The sequence below is a fragment of the Podarcis gaigeae genome (genome assembly GCF_964106915.1).
Source record: "Podarcis gaigeae genome assembly, chromosome: 7".
In the NCBI taxonomy this organism is placed as follows: Eukaryota; Metazoa; Chordata; class Lepidosauria; order Squamata; family Lacertidae; genus Podarcis; species Podarcis gaigeae.
The window spans coordinates 61,354,262-61,380,150 of NC_139683.1; the positions used below are offsets into that span (position 1 = coordinate 61,354,262).

Sequence of the window (25,889 nt, forward strand, 5' to 3'; positions counted from 1 at the left end):
CTGGCACATGAATAAAAGATGTTCTCTTAATTAAATAAAAATGAAAAAGGGCTGTGCATTATTCACTACTGCACTAAGGCTAATACATTACTGGCCTTGGGTGTCTAGCGTGGACCGTGGTTCTAGCAGCAGTGAAAGGATATACCTAAGGGACAACACTATTCCATATATATTATATATAGCCAATTGGAGTAGTCTTAGTTGTTTGCTGGTTCAAATCAAGCTTTTGTAATAGAGCATAACAGAAGATTCAAAGCCCTGATTAATTAGGTACTGAAGGTGTTGTGCCATTTGGAAAATGTGAATGATAGGAGTGGATTAGTGGATAAGAACATAATAATAGTCCAGCTGCATCAAATCAAATACATAATAATAATAATAATAACAATAATAATAATAATATTTATACCCTGCCCATCTGGTTGAGTTTCCTTGGCCATTCTGGGCGGCTTACAGCATATCTAATCCTGTTCTCACAGTGGCCAGTCAAGTGCCTCTGAGAAGCCCTCAAGGAGGTCCTGAGCTCAATAGTACTTCTGTCATGATTCCCAGCAACTGAGGCACGTGCCCTTGACACTTGACCATTGCCATCATGACTAGTAGCCATTGACAGCCTCGGCCTCTGTGATTTTGTCTTAATTCCCTTTTAAAGCTTTCCAGGCTTTCCCATCACTACATCTTGTGGTAGCAACTTCCACAGCTCACCTGTGCACTGAGTGAGGAATCGCTTCCTTTTACCTGTCCAGAATCCCCCAGCACTTACCTTCATTGACTGACCCTGTGTTCTAGTATAATGAGAGAGAGGGAGGGAAATGGTCTGTTCAGTTTTTACATACGGTGCATAATTTTCCGTACCTCTGTCGTGTTCCCCCTTTCTCATCTTTTCTTTCCTAAACTACAAAGTCTCAAGGTTTGTAACCTTAGCTCATAGGGGAGTTGCATCACTCTGGCTGCCTTTTTCTTCACCTTCTCCACCTGCAACAGCCTTTCTGAAGTGCAATGACCAGAACTGCGCACAGTATTCTGGGTCTGGATGCACCATAGATTGGTGAAAAGGCATCATTAGTTTGGAATGGATAAGAAGCTGAAGTGGGGAAGCCTTGACATGATGGGAGAATTGACAAACACAGGTTGCTTCCAGACAATCTGCTTAATGAGCATTTGCTGTAGTTCGTTCGTGGGAAGGTTAGATGACCATAGGTCAAAGCAAGTGTTATATTACAATTTCCAAGGCATTTCACCCATCGCATTCCTCTTCTCAAAAAGTCTGAGGGAAATGGGTTATGCAAAACCTCCCAATCAACTAAAATTTAATAATAATAATAATAATTTATTATTTATACCCCACCCATTATTATTTATAATTTATATCCCGGCAATCTGGCTGGGCTCCCAGCAGAACACTAAAAACAGAATAAAACTACAAATATTAAAAACTTCCCTAAACAGGGCTGCCTTCACGTGTCTTCTAAAAGTCAGATAGTTGTTTATTTCCTTGACATTTGATGGGAGGGTGTTCCACAGGGCAGGCGCTACTACTGAGAAGGCCCTCTGCCTGGTTCCCTGTAACCTCACTTCTCGCAGTGAGGGAACCGCCAGAAGGCCCTCGGCGCTGGACCTCAGTGTCCGAACAGAACAATGAGGGTGGAGATGCTCCTTCAGGTATACAGGACCGAGGCCTTTTTAGGGCTTTAAAGGTCAGCACCAACACTTGGAATTGGGCTCGGAAACGTACTGGGAGCCAGTGTAGGTCTTTAAGAACCAGTGTAATATAGTCTTGGTGATTGAATCCCACCTGAAAATACTGGTAGTCTGCTAGTGCCCACCATGGCTTCCTTTGCTGCTCTTTGGAATATTCTTCATTCTTTTGCAATAGGCTCCTGGAACATAGGATGCTTTGGTTCTCTTCCTGGATGTACACCTGACTCAGTTCAAGGCCATTGGCAACTTGCTTATCGTTTATTTCCTTATGTATACAATTAGTTATACTGAGGTAATTATTTTGAGTGCCTCTTCTATTGACACACAGTTTAATTGAGATCTGACTACTTTCCCTGATTTGTCACTATTGTTTACTTCATGCTGAGCAAAATGTAGCCACCCCACGTTACTTGCAAATAGTAGTGAGTGTGGAGGTTGCTGGATTTGAACAGGATATTTTAGTCTGTTTCTCTTCAAGGAGAAAGATGCAGTTACCATGAAAGGTATGCTGCCTCTTTACACTAGTTGTTCTGGGATTCTGGAATAACTTGTTGGATTGTCCAGCAATATGGAATGAACTGTGAAATCTACAGGACTAGGGACAAGTAATTGTGGTAGTCCTAGAAGTAATGTAAGATGTATATGTAGAAGATAAATATCATTATTTGGTGGCAAATTGTGTATATATAAGAGAGGTGTCTCAATGCTTGTAAGAAGCAGTTTTAAGTTGGAACAGGTGTTATGCTGATGTTTTTAGACAAAAGATCATTAGCCCGTTTTTCCATATATGACGACAAATAATTATAATAATGAATCATTGCTGGAATACTATTCAAAATCTTTTTAAAAATTCTTAATTGTCTTCAATTCAATTTTCAAATGGATATTAGATTTACCAGTCCTTCTTCTTTGATCTGGTCACTTAAGTTTAGTATCCATGGTATAACATATACATGTATATGTTCCCATTATTAGAGTTCTGCAGGGCAATTTGCTTGCTTCCAGTAATTGGACTAGTGGCATGTAATTAAATGGATTACAAGCCCTTCAGAATGCTTAATTACAAGAAAAGGTCTGAGCTTAATGCATGGGAGGGAAAGGGTACTCTAAACTCTGCATGACCATTGGTGGAGAAGATACTTAAAATGTTACACTTCGTTGGTTGCAAAGAGAAAATAAAAAGCAGCATTATACATCAGGTGCATGGACTAGCAAAGTTGGTTGCCTTGGTAACTTTAAGTCAATCATTCTAACAGAGACTGACAATCTGGTTGCTACAGTACGAGAAGTTATTATTCCTAAGTGTAAAAAAGCAAGCACTTCCATATGAATGCATTTACAAGGAATTGCTGTTCAAAAACAGAAGTGCCCATCACCTGCGGCAAACCACGTGGTTTGCAGTGTGTGGGCGCACTCATGCATGCACGGGTGGATGGAGATTTCTATTTAGTAGCTGTTCATTCACAAAGACTAATGGGACTAGCAAGAAAATTAAAAACAACTCCTGTCACACTAAAACAGCGATGACAGGGTTGGTAACCTTTAACAGACCTGGACTTCCTGTTTCCCTGCTATTGTTGCTGATGGGGCATCCTTTGGAAGCACTGTTTCAGCGAGTCAGTACTGTAGAAAAATCGTGCACTCTTGAAAATAAGAGAGTTGGAAAAGAGTTTTTAAAAATACAATTGATTTGAATTTAATTTGATTCCTAAGATAACTATGCACTATGGGCCACAGTGCCTCAACTCTCCCATTTCTGGTTTAAAGATTAATCCAGCACCATGAACAAAAAGGAGAAAAAATATGGGAGCATCCTTCCTAAACAGAGATGGAAGAGTAACCATAGCCAGCATGCAGCCAGGTCAGGGGCAGAAGTGCTGCTCCATTTTCTGAGCAGAAGACCCTCTGGTGGGATGGCATGTATTCCACTGGGGGTCCTTGGTACACTCATGGAAAACACTCTGGGCATAAATATCCTGGTGAAGGTGTTCTGCCAGTGGCAGATCCTAAAATGTGGCATTTGGGGTGTGTGCACGTTGGGGGAGTCCATGGATCCAGAGGGTGCTAAGACTCTTCCTTCCCCCTACCCACACAACCCTTGAAACTACATCAGCCCTAGAAATGGCATAACTCATTTTCTTCCATTGCAGTTAATGGGTGGAGGGGTGGAAAGGAGAAAAGTAGAAGCAACTACCTTCCTCCCTGACTGCAGTTACTTGGCCAGGTTTTGGACGTGGCGGTTGCTCTGCTATGGGTTCTCCCCACATACACTCTCACAATAGCATTTCCCTGTTAATGTGTTTAGGGTGGCAGCCTTAGGGCTTAATTCTTGCTGTGCCACTTCTTCAGCTGAAAAGACTTAAGGGCTGTATCCAACTAACCCATTGCACTAGTGGAAGCCTGTACAAGGATTCCTACTATTACAATGGACTTTCTCCCCCCCCCCTCCCCAAACCTGCTCTGGAGGAGGGAGGGGGGGAATGTTAGGTAAGCAGAACTGCTTGCACTGGACTGATGGAACAATATACTTAGTGCTATGATGACATCTCAGTATGATTGTCTTATTTTGTAAAAAAAAATTTTTAAGTAAGAGTTCTAGTATTGCATATTGACAATGATTAGAGACTTACATGTCTAGGTGGGATGCTTCACTTAGTAGGCTAAAGTGTTCACCACCTTACATTAAAAATGTGAAATGCGTGAAACTTGTGAAATAAGTTACAGAGGTTATAGTACTTGGTCAAGGCGGGATATTTGACTTGTTTCTATGTTATATAAGAGAAATCAAATGTTAACTGTTGAAATCCTTTTTTTTAAAAAAAGCAACAACAGCCAAATATATTTGTAACATGATATAAAAAAAAAACACAGAAGCCTTGATGATAGTACCTGTTAACTGTATGAAGGAGATACAGTTCTCTGAAATTCACACATGAAATGAAACAACTAATATAGTTTGTGTCTTTGTTTAGCTTTTCCAGGATGGCAGAAATGGCTTTGATTGAGAGGTTGGAGAATGCTGTGGTTAGGCTTGAATCTCTGCTATCAGATTCACACAGGCTTGCTGGGATGGAATGTGGAACTGTCAATGGCGTCAATGGAGGTATGGTTCCGTCTTTCAAGAAGCCGTATGCATAATTTCGAATGTTAGGAACTGAACTACTAAATGCCATGTGCTGGTAGCATTTGTTCTAAAAGAAGCTGGATGATTCCCAGCCGCCCCCACCCAGCTCTTAAATTAGCAATAAGGAATATTTTGTGGGCTCAGACAGAAAATGGCCGATGTCAGCTTTAATTATAATTATAATTTAATGGACCACGGAAAAGATTTTTCTATTAAATGTGTTGTCGATGGATTGCATTTAGCAGTGTCCCTTGTACTAACGGAAGGCTCTTTGAGTTAGCAGAGACATCCATCAGTGGAATAGAAAGGCAGGCAATTTTTGATGGTACCCTCTCCTCCAGTGGTCTCCAGGCAGCTCCAAAATCTGCTCCAGGGATCACTATGAGGACTGTAGGATGGGAGAGGGAATTGGGAAAAATGGCCTCCCCAGTCCATTGACAGAAGTCTCCACTAGATCAAAGAGTCTTCTGTCAGCATGAGGTACACCCTTCGATACAACCCAGTGTTTCAAGTGTCTATTGATCTTTCAGTGTTACTGTTTCGGTTTTTTTTTTATATATATATATAATGAATAACTGCTGAATCAGACAGAAGTTAGCAGAAGAGATACTGGTTCTGTTTTCTAACTTCCTGAGATTTGTTCTGTACAGTGTGTTCTGCATGTGTTTAATGTTGCATACAAATGTAAGCCTCATTATTATTTACTTTTATTTGTTTTGCTTATTCTGACTTATCACAGCAATACATTGGTTCAAAAGTTATTATAACTATCTCCACATGCATTGATATGATGCTGTAAGCCATATTTTAGTGCAATTTTCACAGTATTAATTCATTTGCCTTATCATAACAGTTTGTGAATGCACAGATGAATGTATCAAAATGTCTTTGTTCGCTTTTTAAAGGGGAGACGCAAGAAATAACCTGGAAGTAACCCTGGGCTTAGATCCAGGCCTGAGAGCGTTTAGCATTTCCTAACAGACCTCCTGCTCTGACTGTTACCCATGCAGCTCCCCTGAAATTGCACAAGTCACAGTCTCACTGCTGCAACCCAGCACTCCTACCTCTCAGAACCAAACTAGATCTATTAGCATATGTTTATTTAACACACAGCCTTTAAATAATGCACTGGCATCATTACATGCACATAGCTGGAGGGGTTGATCATTACTAGAATCACAGCAGGCATGGAGTGGTAGAATTTAACCTTTTCCTTCCCGGTTCCCATCCTGAGGCAAATCTCTTTATGAAGCCAGAATTTGGTAGGTAGGGGATTCTCCACTGGAACTGTGTTGTTTTTAACCCACCAGTGCCACAAACTTGTGGAGGTTTGGGTAACTTCATATTCTACCAGGCATTTCCAAATGTCAAGGATCTGGCTTGCCAATCTTTCCCCAAAATGTGTTAAAATTCTACCTTAGTTCTTTTGGTTTTATATTTTGATTTGTTCTGTGATCCGCCCTGAGACCTCCCAAGTATGTAATTTCTATTATTATTATTATTATTATTATTATTATTATTAAGCTGTACAAAAGTACATGTCTTCTTCAGTCACTCTACCTGAAAAAGGAAGAAGAGATGGAAATGAAATTATAACAAAAATAAGGAGATGACTGAGATGATAGGGAAACTGGGACCAGCGAAGAACAGAATGACAACAAGAAGAGGGATGAAGACTCAAAGAGGATAAAGAGTTCTGCTCAGCAAGTAAAAGGAAAAACAGAAGAAAAGAAAACATAAGTCTACACAGTATAGCAACTGTAGTAATTTAGAGACATTTCCTCACAAGAAGCATTGGGATGGGAGTTCAGAGATAATCCTGGGAAAAGGGGGTAAGGGGGTGGAGCCTGACTAGCTGAAGAACCTTCAGTGGAAAACTTGTTGTAACTGATAATTAATAAAACCACCCAGTTACCCCCTTTCTCAAGATATTGAGCCTAAGCTTATTACACGTAGTGCATTCAGGCATCCAACATGCTGGACTTGTGCCAAGGACACTCAACTGTGCTAAAGTAGAAGTAGGAATTAATGACAGAAAAATGTCAAAGAAGCAAAAGAACGAAGAGGAGAAGAAACAGTGGCAGAATCTGTTAAGAAAGAGGAGAAAGCAAAGAGGGGGAAAGAGAATGCGATCAGCAACGAGAAAGAAGGTCAAGAAGGAGAAATGTTTATGACATTTTTGGAACTGCTCAATATCCTTGTTTTCTGTGACCTTGCCTTGTATATGTGTGGTCATTTTTCACAAACCAGCATACAGCTCCAACCACCGAATTATCCTCTTTGGTTTACCTCATTTTGTTTCCCAAGGATTTGATGAAATACAGCATCTTCCCTCTCTTACTTGAGTTAAAACTGGATTTAATTGCAGAACCACAGAGTGGTTTATCAGAATCTAAAATATGCTGTCATAAATCAAGAAGTTAATCCTGAAAGTGGGAAGCAGAGTTGGTAGCTACCATTTGAACTCACCTTGAAACCTGGCACTTGTTTTAAAAGAAAGAAACAAAACACATACAAAATAGACATTGTTTTGTTCAACATGAAATACCTATAGAGGAGGAGGATGCAAGGAAAGGCTATGCGAGAACATGCATTTGTCAGATGGATGGGAGCCCAGAAATTCTTTAAGCTTAAAGGTGGGAGAGAGAAAAGAATGATACAAAACAGCCTATTCACAGGTAATATTGAGAGTCTGCAAGTGAAAAGGATGGTTATTGTCATTTGTGTTTTGATATCGTAAGCCACCCTGTGACCTGCAGATGAAAATAATAATAATAATTGGCATCCTATTTCCTTTTAAAATGTGGTGGGGGTTGTTGTTGATTTATTTTGATTGTGTATTTTGTGGTTGTATATTCTGATTTCATTCTGTGAACCGCCCTGAGACCTGCAGATATAGGGTGGTATATAAATTTAAACAAATAAACATTTTACCCTCTCAAAATACTTTCTGCTTTACACTGGATCACACACATTAGCATTCAAATACAGTTCACTCAAGGCAGTACTCATGGCTATTAATCTAAGACTCCCTTATGAGAAAAGCCCAGAAGGACACCTGTCTAATTGTTTGTTTGTTTGTTTAGCACATTTGTACCCTGCTCTTCACAGCCAAAGAGTCTCCCATAGTGGCTTACATACAGTCAGTTAAAACAAGACAGGCCCTGCCTACAGATTTACTATCTAAAAAATGACACACAATGGAAAGGGGCCATGGGGGGGGGGGAGAGGGATAAAACAAACTCAGGTGCTGGTTCTTAAATAGTATGTAGCTCTTATAATGATCAGCTGACATAGAAACAGTTCAGGGGCAAAAGGCCTAAGTAGTTGATCTTTCCTAATGTGCATCTGTAATGGAATTGTTTTAAATACGTTTTTATTTTCTTTTTATTGCTTTCTGTTCTCCACCCTAAGCTCCTTTGGGAGGAAGGGCAGGAAATAAAGTTAATACATAAATAAATTTGATAAAATGAATGACTAAATAAATGCCACAGGCCAGCACTCAAATCACAAGCTGCTGTTTCGGTTTCTGATGTAGAAATGCTTCTATGAAACATCTTCCAGTCGTGTTGCATTTTAATCTTAGATGTAAAAGCATTCAAAATGTATGAACCTTCTCAGCCAGATCTAGTGAAGTTCTTGTTCTCCTGCAGATGTAGCACCGTATGTCGAAGCCTTTGATAGGATCATAAAGGGGAGTGTAGCTGAGTTTCTAAGAAATAGCAAGATCCTTGATGGTGATGTGAAGACACATGTAAGTATTTCTCTTTTTACCATCTGATTGCATACGGCAACTGTGATTTTCTCAAAAAAAAAATAAATAAATACAGGTCTGGCTCCATAAGCAAATTGTAGTGTTCATTGTTTATACATTTATTCTTATGGCAATGGCTGAGCCCAAAATCTTACTATTTCTCTCACACTGCTAATAGCTGTCAGAAACATTGGGCTGTAGCCAATGCTAGTAGATTCACTGAAGCATAACTAACTTAGGCACATTAATTTAAATGAGTCTAGTCTTCCATAGGGACGCAGGTGGCGCTGTGGGTAAAAGCCTCAGTGCCTAGGACTTGCCGATCGAAAGGTCGGCAGTTCGAATCCCTGCGGCGGAGTGTGCTCCCGCTGCTCGGTCCCAGCGCCTGCCAACCTAGCAGTTCGAAAGCACCTCCGGGTGCAAGTAGATAAATAGGGACCGCTTACCAGCGGGAAGGTAAACGGCGTTTCCGTGTGCGGCTCTGGCTCGCCAGATGCAGCTTGTCACGCTGGCCATGTGACCCGGAAGTGTCTCCGGACAGCGCTGGCCCCTGGCCTCTTGAGTGAGATGGGCGCACAACCCCAGAGTCTGTCAAGACTGGCCCATACGGGCAGAGGTACCTTTACCTTTACCTTTAGTCTTCCATAGTTCAATGCAATCCTTATTCTTATCATTGAACATACATTTAGAACCAAAAGGTTGTTTGGACTTAAGATCCTCTTTTTTAAAAAGTGACATGGGATCATTGTTTTGCTAAGTCAGAAGTATATTCCACATTTGTTTGTTTTTTAAAAATACTGTAATATAAAAACACATGAATAAAAGTTCACAATGTAGGAATAAACCATAAGTAAGAATGTAAGGGACGTGGGTGGCGCTGTGGTCTAAACCACAGAGCCTAGGGCTTGACGATCAGAAGGTTGGCAGTTCAAATCCCTGAGATGGGGTGAGCTCCCGTTGTTCGGTCTCAGCTCCTTGAAAGCACGTCAAAGTGCAAGTAGATAAATAGGTACTGCTCCGGTGGGAAGGTAAACGGTGTTTCCCTGTGCTGCTCTGGTTCGCTAGAAGCGGCTTAGCCATGCTGGCCACATGACCCGGAAGCTGTCTGTGGACAAATGCCGGCTCCCTCAGCCTATAGAGCAAGATGAGCATGCAACCCCAGAGTCATCTGCGACTGGACCTAACGGTCGGGGTACCTTTACCTTTTAGGAATGTATTATTATAGAAAATGACAAAAATAGAGAACTTGGCTGAACAATGCATACCACAAAGTTAGAGGTTAGGGTTGAATGAGTTGGAGCTCCACTCCTGTTCATTGTTCAGTTCAGCAAGCCATGCTGCTCTGACCCTTACATATCAGAAACTCATGGGGTCGAGGGAAACCAGTAGCTTCAGCACCATGGATAGCACCATGATTAGCAGCTATGGGCTCTTCCACACTTTGAGTCTAAGCAGTTTTCTGCTTGTATCGTTCTTTCTAGGCACAGATCTGAGGTGTTTTGTGTTTGTCCCACAGCTTTCCCCTGGAAAACACACCCTTTACCCCTGAATCGGAACATCCAGCAATCTGTGAACAACCCAATTGTTGTCTGGTCCAATTTAGTGGTTGCAGGTGAACTGAGGCCTTATGAGTCTGTTCCTCAGATCCCCCTCTCGTAAGCTTCACCTCACCCCCAGTCTGAAGACTCTGGTTTCCAAACGATGAAACCCCTAGCCTGAAAATATGAGCACTTCTTTGTCTTTCTGTAACCTCTCATCTGGCTTGCTCATTGATACCTCCTCCTTCTGCTACTGTTTTTGCTACTTAAATATTCAGCCTCACACCCAAATGTCAGACATAAAGGGAATGATAAAACATTAATAACTTTATTTATAATGATTATATACCACTTAATGTATGTATACACACACACACACACACACACACACACACATATCTCTAAGAGGTTTATGTAAAATATAAGCAGAAACCATGCTGTGCCTTTCACATCTCTTTGATTGTGGGCATTCCCATAGATCATGAGAGTACTGAGGGGTGCTGAATTTGAAATAAGTATAGCATGGGAGAAGGATATGCATTTTTCTAGAATCTCTTAAATACGTAGTGCAGAAGCAGCCGATGTGATGCCCTCCAGATATTGTTAGACTCCGACTTGCAGCAAACATCAGAACGGTACCACATTGGCAAACCCTGCTGAGCTTACCGAAAATGGTGTGCTGTAGCTCATTTAGCATCCTCGACATTCTTGTTCCATTGCAACAGAAGAGAAACACAGTTCTCTCTCTCTCTCTCTCTCTCTCTCTCTCTCTCTCTCTCACACACACACACACACACACACACAAACTTACTTGTCTTAAGTCATAGGCAAGTTTGGTGAGAAAATTGGATGCCCTGTGCTCACTAAGTGGGTTGATTCTTTATCATTATTTTTGGGGGGAGAACAGAAATGAGAATCTCAACCATAATGGATCAGATGTGTTTGTCAATAACATAACTGAGGCACATCTGAAATGATAAATAGTCCTCTTGATTTAAGTAACTACAGTAAAGCCTGCGCTCCCATACTTATATTTTTGTTTATTGCCACTGTCTTACATGTTACTGATGCCTCGTTTTATCTATAAGTAAAGGGCACAATTCAGTCAGTCTAAGTTAATCACTTCTGCCCAGTGGATTGTATATGCTTCATGACATTTCCCATCTCTGTGTGATGAATGGGGAAGTAGCCTTGTTACACAGAAGGTTATAAACTACAAGGCAAATCCAAGTCCCACTTGAATTTGTTTTGTATTTCCCCCCAGTAGATGTGCACTGTCTATGGCAAGGACACAAAACTAAAGAAAACAAAATTTTTTAAAAATGAAAAGGATGACAAAATGGCAGGCCTGTGCAAGGAGGGGTATTTTCTTCCTGGTGTTTGGAATTTTTTAATATTTTTTTTTTGTAGGTTTAACTGTAGGTGCAGCAGGGAAATAATGAACCCTTAATTGTTATTATTTTAATCACAATATTAACAAAACTACCTTAAAGTATGCATGGTGATGCTTGACTGGCAGAAAGATAGATAGATTTGTCATGGGTCCCAAAGTATACTACGGACACTGGCTGGTTGGTTCTTGAGACCCTCTGCCCTTTAAGGGGAACTGCTTTGAAATGGAGTTTTATGAGTCACTTGTTGAAACAGCAGTGCCTTCCCATTGGAAGAAAGCAGTTGCATCATTTTACCAAACTGAAAACCATGAAGAAAATGCTTGAGAATTCTGTATAGGTACTCATGCACTGAGGTGTTGGAGGTGTCAGGGAAGGGGTAGAACCTCTGCTGGGGGACACATCATGTTCTTTCCTCGCCTCAGCTGAGCCATCCCCATTGTTTCTTGAGACGGGTGGATGCCAACAGTTCATGCACTGGGGCCCCAAGTGGATTTCAGAGAAATGAAAGGTTGCAATATTTCCTCACCCAACAGGAGTGCTGCTGTTCAGCAATCCAGTTATATCCAGCAACCCAGGAACCTATAAGTTGCAAGGGACTTAAGCAGGTCATTCCTTGCCTTTCATGGTTTTTTACATGCCCCTAGCAACTGATCCTCAACATTCTGTGTTCCTTCAACGTCACAGAGCATACTGAGTCCTTCCTCATCTGGCTGTTCTTTTTTTGTGGGTTTTGTCTCCTATGGAGGTTCGTACTTATGCATACTTCAAGGATCACCAAAACAGCTGCTCCCTCTTGGTTGGTTTTGGCTGGCCCTGTTTTGGCTCCAATCTTGTCAACACTCAGCTACCCGAATTTGCTATTAGCGGGAACAATAATAATTTACATGTTTATTGTACAAAGCGTAGACTTCTGTTTGTGCTTTTCATCAGGAAGACCCGGGTTCAAATTCCCACTCCGCCATAAAGCAAGCCAGTGTTTCTCAGCCTAGCCTGCTTTACAAGAGGGGCTGTGAGGATAAATTAGGGAGGGGGAAGAAGCATGTGTGCTGCTGTGAGCTCCTTGAAGGAGAGGCAGGATTAAAATAATGTGTAAGTTAAGAAACAAACAGGTAACTGATATGAAACTTGAAATAGAGATCTTTTCCATTTCAACTCCCCCAGCATGCATTCTGATGCTAGCATCTGTGATGGATCTTACTTCCTCCCACGCTTTTGTAAAGGTTACATTGGAGAAAAAGTTACTACAAAGCAGTCAGTTCCTCAACACACTGGGTAATGTAGGCAGCATTAGATCTGCTCTACACAGGTGGAATAATGAGGTGGTAGGAGCCAGAGATGGTAGACTGTGCTGCAGGCATTCAGGCTACAGGTGGGGAATGCTGTTTGTTAGTGCTCTTGCATGGGGGGGGGGGAATCATCCTCAGTTAAAAGAAATAAAAACAACCTAGCATCCCAGAAAGATTCTAAAGTTTGATCGCTGACCTTTGTTGATTAGCCACTGACACATTGCCAAAAAATGAATTAAAACATACAGAGTTTGTTTACACTAATGTAAATGCATAATTGTAAATTTAGAAATAACCAGTGCTTTTTCCAGAAAAAAGGGGCCAGAATGCACATCCCTCAGAAGACCCACCTCAAAGAGGATATATTTGGGTTGGGAGGGGGGTCTCCTCACCAGCCAGAGGCTTGTTTAGGCTGCTCAAGAGGAGCAGTGAGGAGGCCTCAGCTGAGCAGCTGAACAAGACACCCCCTGCGCCTTTCTGGCTTGCGTGAGCCAGAGCTGGTTTTCCAGAACTCACAGCCAAGATGATCTCTGGCCTCTTCACAGCCTCAGCTTTTGTAGCTGGAGTCAGTCAGGGTCCCACCCTCCCAGGCCAGGCAGGAAAAGGCCTATAGAGCAGGGAGCAGGTCCTTCAGGATTTACAGCCAAGATGGAAACAGCATCTTGGGGCTTAGGGCTTGTGGAAAAAAGAAGCAGCAGAAAAAGCGAGGCTTTTCTCCATACCACACTGACATTCAAGGACCTACAATGTTTCTCTCCCCACCCCCAGTACAAAGAATGGATTTACATATCTCACAGGTAGGGTGTGATCCATTATCAACCCTACACAGGTACTATTTATGTATGATGAAAAGTCTTTCTCCATGATGACTGAAAACATGTATATATTTTTTCAGATTATTAGGCTGTTGTTATTATTTATTAAATTTATAGTTGCATCTATGATGTGGTTACAGCACATCTCATGTTGACATGTTGACTGGTAGGGAACTTTATTCAGAAACAATATATCTGTGTTTGTACAGATAGTGTGGATCCACTTGCAATATAAAGCTTCCCTCAGGAAATTGTTAGAACTGCTGCAGATTTAAGGTTGAACTATAATGAATAGCTTGCTATTGTTATAATTTCAATACAAATCTAGCCACTGGAGAATGCAGTTTTTCTTACGTTCGTTCTAGTATCCTCATTATTGTATAGGCATAGTTGACATTCTGTAAAATAGAAATAAGTTTATGATATCCAGATTTGAACCGTCTAGGGCAGTGTTTCCCAACCAGTGTTCCGCGGCACACTAGTGTGCCGCGAGATGTTGTCTGGTGTGCCGTGGGAGGAAGGCGGTCGGGGGGGAGGGGGCGCCGCACGCACCCGCGTCAGGAGCCAGCACTTACCTCCCACGGTGCAGGGAAAGACTGGAAGAGCGTCGCAGCAACGCGCACGCGCAGAGCAGCCGTAAAGGGAGGCGTGTGGGTGGAGAAAAGGAGGGAGGGAGAGAGAGAGAGCGGGAAGGGGAGGGGGGAATCCCCCTAGGCGTGAAGGGAGCGCGCGCCAAAGGAGGGAGGGAGAGAGAGAGAGCGGGAAGGGGAGGGGGGAATCCCCCTAGGCGTGAAGGGAGCGCGCGCCAAAGGAGGGAGGGAGAGAGAGAGAGCGGGAAGGGGAGGGGGGAATCCCCCTAGGCGTGAAGGGAGCGCGCACCGTAAGTTCCAAATTTAAAGGAGGGAGGAAGAAAATCCCCACGTGACAGCTTTTGCCTCCAGGACGGCATCTGCCTGCGCCAACTCACGGCTGAGCCAGGACTTTTCGTACACGTGTGGGCGCTTCGTAGCATGTGCTCGGCTTTGCCGGGAAGCGCTACGGAAAGCGGCTTGGATCAGAAAGCCTGGGCTCTTGCCACGCGCGGCATTGTGTTGAAGCGTGCTGGTAGTTAGTGGGTTGGGAGAGCCGCAGCACCCCATTTTTTTTTTCATACGAACATGGTTAAGAAGCTTTGTGGAGTGTCAGTAGGTTGGCACAAACCATGACGTTTGGGGACATTAATCTAGCGGCACAGAGTTAATTTTTTAAACATTTTCTAATGGTGGTGTGCCTCGAGATTTTTTTCATGAAACAAGTGTGCCTTTGCCCAAAAAAGGTTGGGAAACACTGGTCTAGGGTAAGAAAGTTAATAGAGAAAGGCAAACAATGAATGGCTCATTTAGGCTATTAGAAACAATTGGGGTCTGAGCATATCAACATAAAGCACTTTTAACTTTCAGGGATTTCAATGACACATACTTAACACTCTAATTGAAAACAGTGACACCTAAAAGTGAATAATTTTAGTTGAATTGTGCCTCTGGAATGTAGCTTCCTCATTTACAATTCATTGGCAAAGTAATTGAACACCTTAGTTCAACATGGGTGACGATCCTTAGGAATATATATAGATTTACTGTTGTATTCATTACAAGAGAGTACCTCAGTTACTACGTATTATTGGTGTTAACATTTTTTTATCTCTCACCCTTCCTCCAATGAACATAGGGCAGTTTAACATTTCTTCAACACTTTTATCCTAGCAACAACCCTGTGAAGTGGTTTAGAAAAGTTGAAAAGTCCAAGGTAACTCAGTAAGCTTTGTTGTTGAATAGGGACTAGAATCCCTTCTCTGTTGATGAGTATTAATATAAAAATATATCTGTGCATATGGGACGCGGGTGGCGCTGTGGGTTAAACCACTGAGCCTAGGACTTGCCGATCAGAAGGTTGGCGGTTCGAATCCCCAAGACGGGGTGAGCTCCCATTGCTTGGCCCCTGCTCCTGCCAACCTAGCAGTTTGAAAGCACATCAAAGTGCAAGTAGATGAATAGGTACCGCTCCAGCGGGAAGGTAAACGGCGTTAGTCATGCTGGCCACATGACCCAGAAGCTGTATGCTGGCTCCCTTGGCCAATAAAGTGAGATGAGCGCCGCAACCCCAGAGTCGGCCACGACTGGACCTAATGGTCAGGGGTCCCTTTATCTTTATATCTGTGCATGTTTGATAATGTTTGTTATTAAGGGAAAAATAATAATTCATTTAAACAAAATAAAATGAATACTAATGATAAAATGTTTATTAATTATAATAAATATAATTATGATTAACAGATAATTATAATAGATAGTTTCCAAGTGTCATACTGTGTGCATTTGACTTAGTTAACTTTTTCTGAGAGTTTACTGTCGTAATCTGCATTGTGAAATAAAGGCTACAAGATTTGGTGCTGCTCCAACATCTGTGCTTTAACAAGTCGGACAATGAATGTTTTTCTTCTACACATCTTATAGACCATGTGTCCTGTACATTATGATTGCAGCTGCTGCCTTGTTCACACAGAGAGAGTTGGAAAGAAGGTTGTATTTGGTTTCAGAAGACACCTGTTGCCTAGAAAAACCTCGCATACCTCAGTGACTAGGATAGTAATATGTGTGAAACTCGCAAGAAATCCTTAAATTATGCGTTGTCAAGGAACACATTTAGATTTCTTCCACTGCATTAATGCTAGAGTATCAGCACAAATAGAAGTAAGCAAGGGCTACATGTGAACTAATTTTTGGAGGCTTTTGCAAGAATGCTGTGTATATGTTTTTGTTAAGAAAGACAAATATCTATAAGAAATGTCTGCTGCTGTGCCATGAGCATAAGAAGAAAACTAGCATTCAGCAGCATACTGGCTCCATCTGTGGATGCAGAGCCATCAGAGTTCAAAGCCACTGAAAGCCTTATTTATCCTCAATGAATTTGTCTAATGAACCATCCAAGTTGGTGGCCATCACTGCTGCGGGAGCAAATTCCATAGTTTAACTATGCAATGTGTGAATAAGTCCTTTCTTTTGCCTGTTCTAAATCTTCCAACATTCAGCTTCATTGAATGTCCCTTCGATCATAGAATTGTAGAGTTGGAAGGGATTCTGAGGATCATCTAGTCCAACGCCTTCCAATGCAGGAATACGCAGCTGTCCCATACGGGGACTGAACCTACAACCTTGGCATTACCAGCACCACATTCTAACCAACTGAGCTATCCACACAGTTTAAATGCAATTCACTGTATGTGGTCTGCTTAGCTCCATTGTAAGGCCAGTTCTTAGGCATAATCGCGGCTGGTTTTGATGATTTACAGTGACTGCTGTTTTCATAAACAATTCTATAAATAGCAAGATCAATGCAATTGTTTATTCTTTTTATAAAGAGTAAAATCAATAAAAATCCTCAGTTCTAAATTAGTAACTAAGCTGCTAATGTGTCGGAGAACATTGTCACAATTGATCTTGCTTCACTGTTGCTGCCATTATTTGGCAACTTCGTGATCCATCAGCAAAGCAGTCTGCTCACACGTGTGCCCATGTTGATCTGGCTGCATCCAAAGGCTGGACGCATTGCTAACAGTTGAGTCAGGGCATGATGTCATTATCCCAGAAGAGAAAGGACTTTGTATCTGCACTTTTGTGAGGAGCATTTTCTGGTGTTTGAAAGTAACCGTTAGAGAGTGCAGTTTCCATTGTAGGGCCGTATACAATGAGGGGGGAAATAATGATGCAGAAGGTCTTTTGAAAGCCCACAAAAGAACATAATATGAAGCAAAATGTTGCGATTGAGAAGAAAAATTGCTAATTCTTGGGGTTTGGTGTTGTTCAAGTGATGCTTCAATGGACCACATTGACTATTCTAAGGCAGATGTTGTGGAACTGCAATGACTAATAGTTCTAGCAAGCATGATGGGAGTTTTTGTCCATGGCCAATGGCCAGGGTTGATGGGAGTCTTTGTTCAGTGACTTCTGGAGGCCCAAAGGTTCCTCTAGCTGCTCTAAGGGAATGGTTTTTAAATTTCTATGTTTTACAGTCTCCTATGATAGTCTCCATGAACCACTGTTAAGAGCAAATAATTCCTGCTCCAGGTACAAAATAGGATAGAAGAAAAAGCCTTGTCCTTTGAGACTGTATGGGAAATAATGGCAGTGTCCTTTTTTTACACACCTTGTTTTCTGTCGCTTGAGTGGCATCAGATGAGCCTTCATTATAGAGTAACCCACTGTGATCGCTACTCAAGCCTACGGGGTTGTCAGGTGGAATCTGCAGTGTAAATGCATCACCACACATACTGGCATGTGCCACAGCAGAGGATAAAATATAGTCTCCAAAATGCCTCTTTCCCTTTTCCGCATTCTGTCAGTTATTACTCCATGTTTCCTTAATTACGAATACAGCATGACCCAGGAAGCCAAGAACTGGGATGGTACAGATGGCATGGAAGAAGCCATCATTCTCTGAAACATAGTTCTGCTATTTCAGATGGGCTTACTCATTGCAGTCACCCGGTACTCCTGAAATGTTAAATATGTACCTCCATCCATTGTGAGGCTCATACTGGCCTGCCTTACATGCTGCTGTAAGACTGGCTAATCTATGTGAAGAGCTGCAAATAAAATTATAAAAATTAACAATGTGAAATTAGAGTAAAATAATAATAAATAGTATGGATTTAGATAACTGGAATTAACAAATCAATGTGGATTAGGATAGCTTTAGTTTTGAAGCCATTAATGTCCTAAAAAAAAAATAATCACAAGTGAAAGTGTTTAGTGTTTACATATTTTAAATACTCTTAACTCAGTTTGTCGCCCTTTTTTCCAGGCAGAAATGATCCGCGCAGCTTTCCAAGCACAGAGAGCATATCTACTGTTGACCTCGCAGTATCAAGAACCTCAGGAGGTAAGAGAGCTATGGGAGAGGTGGCTTTTTTTAGTTGGATGACACTGAATAAATGCTTTGTTGACCTTTCCAAACTTTTCTGATCATTCACACCAATCATTTATGAGTGCTGTGCAGGTGTCATGGGCATGTGACCTGTTTGTAATTAACACAGAATAGGAAAACCACCCCTGGGCTCCTTTAGGAGGAAAGTCAGGACAGTAATGGAATAATTGAAAAGGAAAAAAGAAAACTTGCCACAAATAACCAGAATGTGTTTGCATTGACATATCCTGAACTCAAGGACATAGAGCAAAAGTTGTTAGGGGTCTTATACAAATATATCAGTATAGTTGCCAACTGTAGCATTCATATGGTAACCCTAGCTTCCTACAGTATTACCATTGCTATTTGTCTAGAAAAAGAGGTGCTGGAACTCACCATGAACACCTCCCTTGTTCTCTTTTTATGGCAATGGTGCCCACCTGAGAAGTCCCAGCTCTGAGTTCCAGCGAGTTTTGGCTGGAAAAAAAAGCCCTGGGTATTACAATAACCTGATGTGCACAGAATGGTCCAGAAGAGAGAAGAAATGAGGCTCCCCTATAACTTTGTTTGTGATGTCATCTGTGTTTGCCTCTGCTTATAACCTAAAACTATGCAGTCAGTGTGAAATCCAAACAGGAAAGCCAACCACTAGTTTACTAGAACTCACAGAGCAGAGAAAAGAGAATGAAGGTGACAGCATCTCAGTGCTGCAGAAAAGCGAGTAATTGTGTCATTCTGCTGTCTAGACGGTTTGCTTTAGTAATGTAAAGCTGTGAATGAGCTGGCTAGCTGTGATCACAGCATAGTAGCTTTGCAGATATTCAGAAACAGCATTGTAGAGACTGAGGGGATTTGCCGAGTTCCTGCCGGGTTGGACACAGGGATGTCTTATTTTAAAAGAGGAAATACTGGTGGGGGGTTGTCTGTCCTCTGCTTTAAGAAGCAAGTGAACTCAGGAACAAATGGAAAGGGTGTTGCTGAAACTTCATTATACTGTGATCAACACAAAAGGGCACACAAAAAATATGGTATCTGGGATTTTTTCCCTTATTTCATTGGGTCACAAATTTTATGGATTTCTTCAGTATCTGTACCTAGCAAATCACAACCAAGTGTCCCTCCAGTGCAGTTTAGATTTGCTTTCAGCAGTTAAGTTTACATTTTATTCCTTCTTGAAGCACTTTTCTTTCTGTATATGCAAAAATAGCAAGAGCGGAGAAGATCTTTCCAGCTGGCATGCCAATCCTACATCAACTACAATAAATTACTTAGCAGGGTGAATGTTATGTTACTTTTTATGGTCATGTTCTATATTTGTATGTGAAGTGGAAATGATCACATGACAAAAGCACCCTCTGATATTAGAGCTTATGTATACCAGCTAGTGGCTGTTGCCTGCAGAATCACCTTTTAGAAAGCTGTGATTGTTTCTGAAATTCATTTCAGTTATTTGGAATTCATTTCTGATTTCTTCATATCAAATATTAAAATGGCAAAGTACTGTAAGTTGTACTTTAAAGTCAGGAAATAAGAGTGGAGAGTTGTATATATAAAGCATTTGGGAGCTTTTCTAACTAATTAAGATAATGCGAGATTACTGCTAGAATCCAGACTCCTCTACAAGTTAAAGCATTTTGTAACATGGTTGTACATGCAGGGATTCCAGGTTTTCCACTGATTCCAGTTTTCTGAAAATCTGTCAATGCAGCTGTTTTAATTCTGAGCCTTGAAACTTACCTTTGGGATCCAAAATATTATTTTTTGAAACAGTAGTAGAAATATGTACAATATGATGAGAATAATACCATGAAGCTGCACCCAAACATATTTTCTCTCCCCACCACTGCAGAATCTAAGTTTTCATATATAGGAGTGCTGTGTCAGTTTCAAGTGGCAAGCAGTAAGAACTCTGGTTCAAGTTGCCTAATTGGATTCAAAGCAGGTTAATTTTATATTCATCACAGCACATATTATAAAAATGTAGCTTGGGAAATGTTACTGCATACCTAACTTCCCTTTTACTGTTTTCTATTGCACTAACCCTAATAGAGCATTGGTAGCTTGAAAACTAGTCAGATGTAATAAGTTTATAAGAAGGGTAGCCTATGTGATGTCTCTTGGATGTTGTGGACTGCCACTCACATAATCCCAAGCCAGCACGGTCTACCCTAGAGTAGAAAAAGAAGAATGTAAGGGTTGAGGGAGCCCTTTTCCTCCTGCCTCCCCAATTACAGTATAGTGGTTTCCAATAGTGCTATACAAGTCTGTTGAATTGTGATATATAGGCTATAGAGCATTATAAGCAACCTCTGATCGATTCCTATGATCATATTATTTTAAAAAACGCAAATGCAAATCCTAAAACTAGCTTCCAGAAGTATCTGCGCAGGGAGAAGTTGGCTCCTTGCCAAGCAGTGCAACTACAGATAGTAAGATTAGTAACAGATGCTGCTGAAAATACAAATGGTGTTTAAAAAACCCATCATTTAAAAATGTGTTGTTCATAGCTGTCAATAGCCCCGCTGGTCTGACACTGAAATTCTGTAAACTGACATATCTGTCATTAATACACAGATTCTATATTCTAAACTCAGGATTCTCAATACAGAAGAAACCTAAATCACAATGAAGTGTGTTTGTTGTGTTCATAGTCCATAGAAGTGGCACACTGCAAAAAAAAGGGTGGAAGGAATCAGAACAAATTCTACTACTTTAAACTATGAATTATTATTGTTATTATTAATTACCTGCCCTTCACCCAAAGGTTGAGTTACAAAAGCATAATATTAAAAACAATGAAAATAAAATCACCAATATATACATACCTCAAGCCAGGGTAAAGAGCAGCATTTGCCAGGAGATCATATAACTGTAGAGTTGTAAGGGACCATGAGGGTCATCTAGTCAAACCCCCTCAATGCAGGAATCTTTTGTCCAACATGGGGCCCAAACCCACAACCCTGAGATTAGGAGTCCCATGCTCTACTGACTGAGCTATCCAGGAGTCCTGTATAATGAAGGCTGCAGGTACAGGGAGTTCCATGGTTTAGAGTCTGCCATAGAGAGTTATGCAATCAGCCATCTGATTGGAAATAAATCTCAGTAAAAAAAATATGATCTAGATTTGGCCTGTGTGATTCAGGATGAAAACTTCTCACTCAACAATGTGTAAGTGCAAGGTTATTTTCTGCTATGGAATTTCCTCTGATATTTATTCTGTGTCCTGACCCTCACTGCTAGACACTCCCTGCTCCAGGTTTGTCCAAGGCTTCAGTGCTCAAATCTGAGTGAAACATAAGGCAAACTAAACAAAACAAGTTTCAACAGGTACACAAGAGGCAAGAATACATGGTTAAGCACTAGCTAAACTGTTGACCCAGCAAATGACACCTTGCCTGCACCTTCCTTTTGAAGTAAGGGGTGGCACCACTATTTGCACAGTGAGTGTCCTGCACCCAGGACTGGACCTTCCTTTGAACAGGCTGGCTACACAAGGCTCGTTCGCATAGCTGCCATCACCATCACGTCCTTGGAGATGGGGGTGGCGTCAGAGCTGGGTTGGCACCAGACTTGTTCTCCGTTGTCTCCCCCAAAGTGGAAGGCTCCTCAGGGCCAAGAGGTAGCACCATGGCTGGAAACATTGGACTAGGGTTGTATGGATGCTCCTCCATGAATTTGAAGCAGCAGCAATGGCACTTAAATCTTTATTAGAAAGCAGCAGGACAGCTGGAGCCAAGAAGTGCCTGGGAAATGTGCAGACTGACCAAGCCACAGGCAATAGTGGAACCTCTGAACCCAGGGACCGTTCGCCAGTGACCCACCTTGTCAACTTGGGCTGGCTGTACAACTTTCTGACTCCTCCTCTCTGCAGGTCCAGTGTGCTCCTGTTCTGTCAGCAGTAATAACACTTCTTCTTCTTCTTTTTAATATTGCAGAGTGAAGTGACCATTCTTTTAAAACCAATATCAGACAAGATCCAGGAAATTCAGACATTCAGGGAGAGAAACCGAGGAAGTAAAATGTTTAATCATCTGTCAGCAGTCAGTGAAAGCATTCCAGCTCTTGGGTGGATAACTGTGGTGAGTTTTTAATTTTATATTTTTCTTTTTTATTAAAAAAAATCCTTATTGTTGCCCAGCTAATGTCAAATTCAAGTTGTGTCTTCTCCCCCTCCCTATGTTTCAGAATCTTCATGGTTACATTCTAAAATGCAGGAAAGTTTTGCCTTTTGATTTTACATCCTCTCACTCTTTGTCTTTCTCTTTCTCCACGCTTTCATCATTTACGTGATGGTCCTCTACCTTTCCTTAGTCTCCTAAGCCAGGGCCTTATGTCAAGGAGATGAATGATGCTGCTACCTTTTATACAAACAGGGTATTAAAAGACTACAAGCATAGGTAAGTTACTAAAAAAAACTTTTTGCTACATTTCTCTGGTGAAATTTCAGAACCAGTTTTATCAAGTCCTAAAGAATATTGTATTATTTTGAATTTACTACAAAAAATATTTGAGAAATATGTGTTGTCTCCCCAAATCACAGATTGGATTTGGGCAGACTTAACTAGATTTGTCCATCCTGGAGGTGGGGTGGGAGGGGTGGGATTTCGTTTTTGTATCTTTTTTCTTTTTGGTAATTGTTAATATACTGGAAATCAATAAAACTATATTTATGTTAAAGAAAGAAAGATGTATAACCAATATTGTGTTCTAAATTTAGCAATGCAATAACTTCAGATAGAGCCACTTAAAAATGTGTATTTATTCACATCATTTCACAAATGTCAATTCTGCTCTAAGGAGCTGTAAAAGCAGAACAGTGCATAACGAGCAAGCTGCTACCTAAGGCAGGCTTCCTCAACCTCGGCCCTCCAGATGTTTTGAGACTACTGTTCCCAGCATCCCTGACCACTGGTCCTGCTAGCTAGGGATCATGGGAGTTGTAGGCCAAAAAAACCTCTGGAGGGCCAAGGCTGAGGAAGCCTGACCTAAGGTGTATTACAAGAATCCAGGAAGTCCTCAGAGAGATGCTTATACAGTAATGCTGTATTATTTTACTGTCCTAACTCAGCTGAAGATTTCATAGCCTCCAGGTATTTTTTTCAATGGCTGGACACTCCTTTGGTCCTAGCTACGCTGGCGGATCCCTTACACTCTATCTATGTTACATTGGTATATTCACCCAGCACAAAAGCTGAAGGAGAAAAAGCCAAGGACAAGGAGTTGATTCATGCACGTTGATGGGAACATATTCCAAGCAGATGCCGCAGTCTCTGCTTTAACTCACCACTGGTAATGTTACATGTGCCTATGAAACTAATGCAGCCACATTCCAGCCAGGAAGAGTGAGGAGGCTGGAGGAAAAATAAATATGCCAGTTCCACAACTAGTGTATTTTCCTTCCCTTGTCAGGAATATGTATGGGGAACAGGCTCGCTCAACCTGTCTCTCAAACTCTCCCTTCACAACTGTTGAAGAACTTGGGGAGGGGGACGGAATGGTGGCTGTTGAGCTTTCCACAGCTGCAGTGAGGAGATTTCTGATGGTGGACCTCCTTTTCTGCTGGAATACCTCCTTCTTTGCAGCATCTGCAATATTCTCTTGGGCCTGTGATCCCAGGGATCTAAGGGTTGCGCCCCCCCCAAAAAAATGTTTAATGCATGCACAAGTATTTTCCATTGTTACAGTGATTTGCGCCATGTTGATTGGGTGAAGTCATTCTTGAATATCTGGGCAGAGCTTCAAGCATATATCAAAGAATATCACACCACTGGGCTCACATGGAGTAAAACTGTAAGTACTGCATTTATTGGAATTTCCTTCCGGTGCAAGAAAAGTTGAATAATACTTATTCTCTCTTACCCTGGATTCATTGTTCCCTCTGATCCTTGGAAATGGCTAATTGAGGATATTATATTACAGAAATTTACTGTGAGGAAAAAGAAGCTCCGAGTGAATGTACCATTACTTGTCCTCTCTCTTAAATGGGTAATGTAAGACCTGATAATGCTGGCAGCTGAATTCAGGAATCTGTGTCAACCCTAAGCTCAATGATAAAGACCACATTCATGTCACACTTGTTAAAGTCAAGGGCTCTCTACATGCTGCTGTAGAATGCAGACATGTTTAATGAAATAGAAAGCTTGCATTGAAGGACAGATGACGCGATTATTGTCGCATGCAGTTTGACCCCTGAGGCATAAGACAGTACAGTTAAATCTCGGTTGTTGAACGTAATCAGTTCTGGAAGCCTGTTCAGCTTCCGAAATGTTCGACAACCGAGGCACGGCTTCCCATTGGTTGCACTCAAGTGGAAGCCATGTCAGACATTCAGCTTCTGAAAAACGTCTGAAAACCGGACCATTTACCTACATTCAGGAGCCGAAAAGTTCCAAAACGGAGGCGTTCGGGAGCTGAGGTTTGACTGTAATGGCTGGCAAGGAGTAATGGCCTGACTTCCTGGCAGTGGGAGGGGTGAAGGCAAGGGGGTGTTAGTGCTGAGTAATCACACCAGTGAGAGCAGCAGATTGGCTCCACCAGTGTTCCTGCACAGCTCTGACACTGCTGCCCCCTCAGCTCTCCACCCACCCCCACGTAAGTGACTCTGCTTCCAGGTCAGGTGTGTGGCAGTTCCTGGCATAAGACATCCAGATATAAGCAAAGTGACTGGGTGTGGTAGGTTGAAAACATTTCAAGAGTTAATTTTCAGGAACTTGGTTAGTTCTATGTGGCCTCATCCAGATCCTTTGCTTTCTTCTTGCCTTTTGCGTGGTGCCAAATTGTGGTGAGTATTTAGCATTTAGCAAGAAGCAGGTTCACCATCTAGAGCTGTAAGAAATGCCAGGTGTTTTAGTTCAGTGCAATTTACTCATCATCATAACTTGCCTTCTAAATGAAAGATGTCAAGACTTACAGCTTTTTAGCCATATCAGCTCACCACTAACAGGCAAAAATTTGTAATGAAAGAACTCTTTTAGAAAATGGGAAGGAAATGTATCTCAATAATTATATTTATTTTAGTAGGGTAACACCACAATTATGAGAAAGTCAGCATGTGAAAACAGCACTATATTCTTCCCTCCTGTGCTATAGAAACTGTCATGGGTGGTAGAGTTAATCACCAGACCAAAAATTGGCTCACTAAACTAAATAGTGTGGCTAAATGTAACCCACACTGATGTACAGACAGCATGGCAAATCCAGAACAGGTGATAAATGGCACTAATCTTTTTTCTTCTTCTTAGATGGCTTCAGACAAACAGATAAACAGCCAAAGTGGATTAGATTTTTCTATGGAGGCAGCAATCATCAGCTGTTTCACCTTGTAACTAGCATATCA

General features: G+C 41.5%; 1 protein-coding gene across 5 annotated transcripts in view; it reads left to right on the forward strand.

Moving 5' to 3' along the window:
• Window positions 1-25,889, forward strand: part of CAP2 (cyclase associated actin cytoskeleton regulatory protein 2) — a 40,912-nt gene that overhangs the window by 2,523 nt on the left and 12,500 nt on the right. For 2 of the 5 annotated variants that reach the window (XM_083747344.1, XM_083747345.1), the window contains exons 2-7: window positions 4,674-4,804; window positions 8,479-8,579; window positions 18,452-18,529; window positions 22,489-22,632; window positions 22,865-22,950; window positions 24,238-24,343. In XM_083747344.1, coding sequence (XP_083603470.1) covers window positions 4,684-4,804; window positions 8,479-8,579; window positions 18,452-18,529; window positions 22,489-22,632; window positions 22,865-22,950; window positions 24,238-24,343 — 636 coding nt within the window. In that variant the 5' untranslated portion in view covers window positions 4,674-4,683. Of the gene's footprint in view, window positions 1-4,673; window positions 4,805-8,478; window positions 8,622-16,138; window positions 16,342-18,431; window positions 18,530-22,488; window positions 22,633-22,864; window positions 22,951-24,237; window positions 24,344-25,889 lie in introns of those variants that run through there. The other 3 variants (XM_083747348.1, XM_083747347.1, XM_083747346.1) reach the window with 3 other exon arrangements.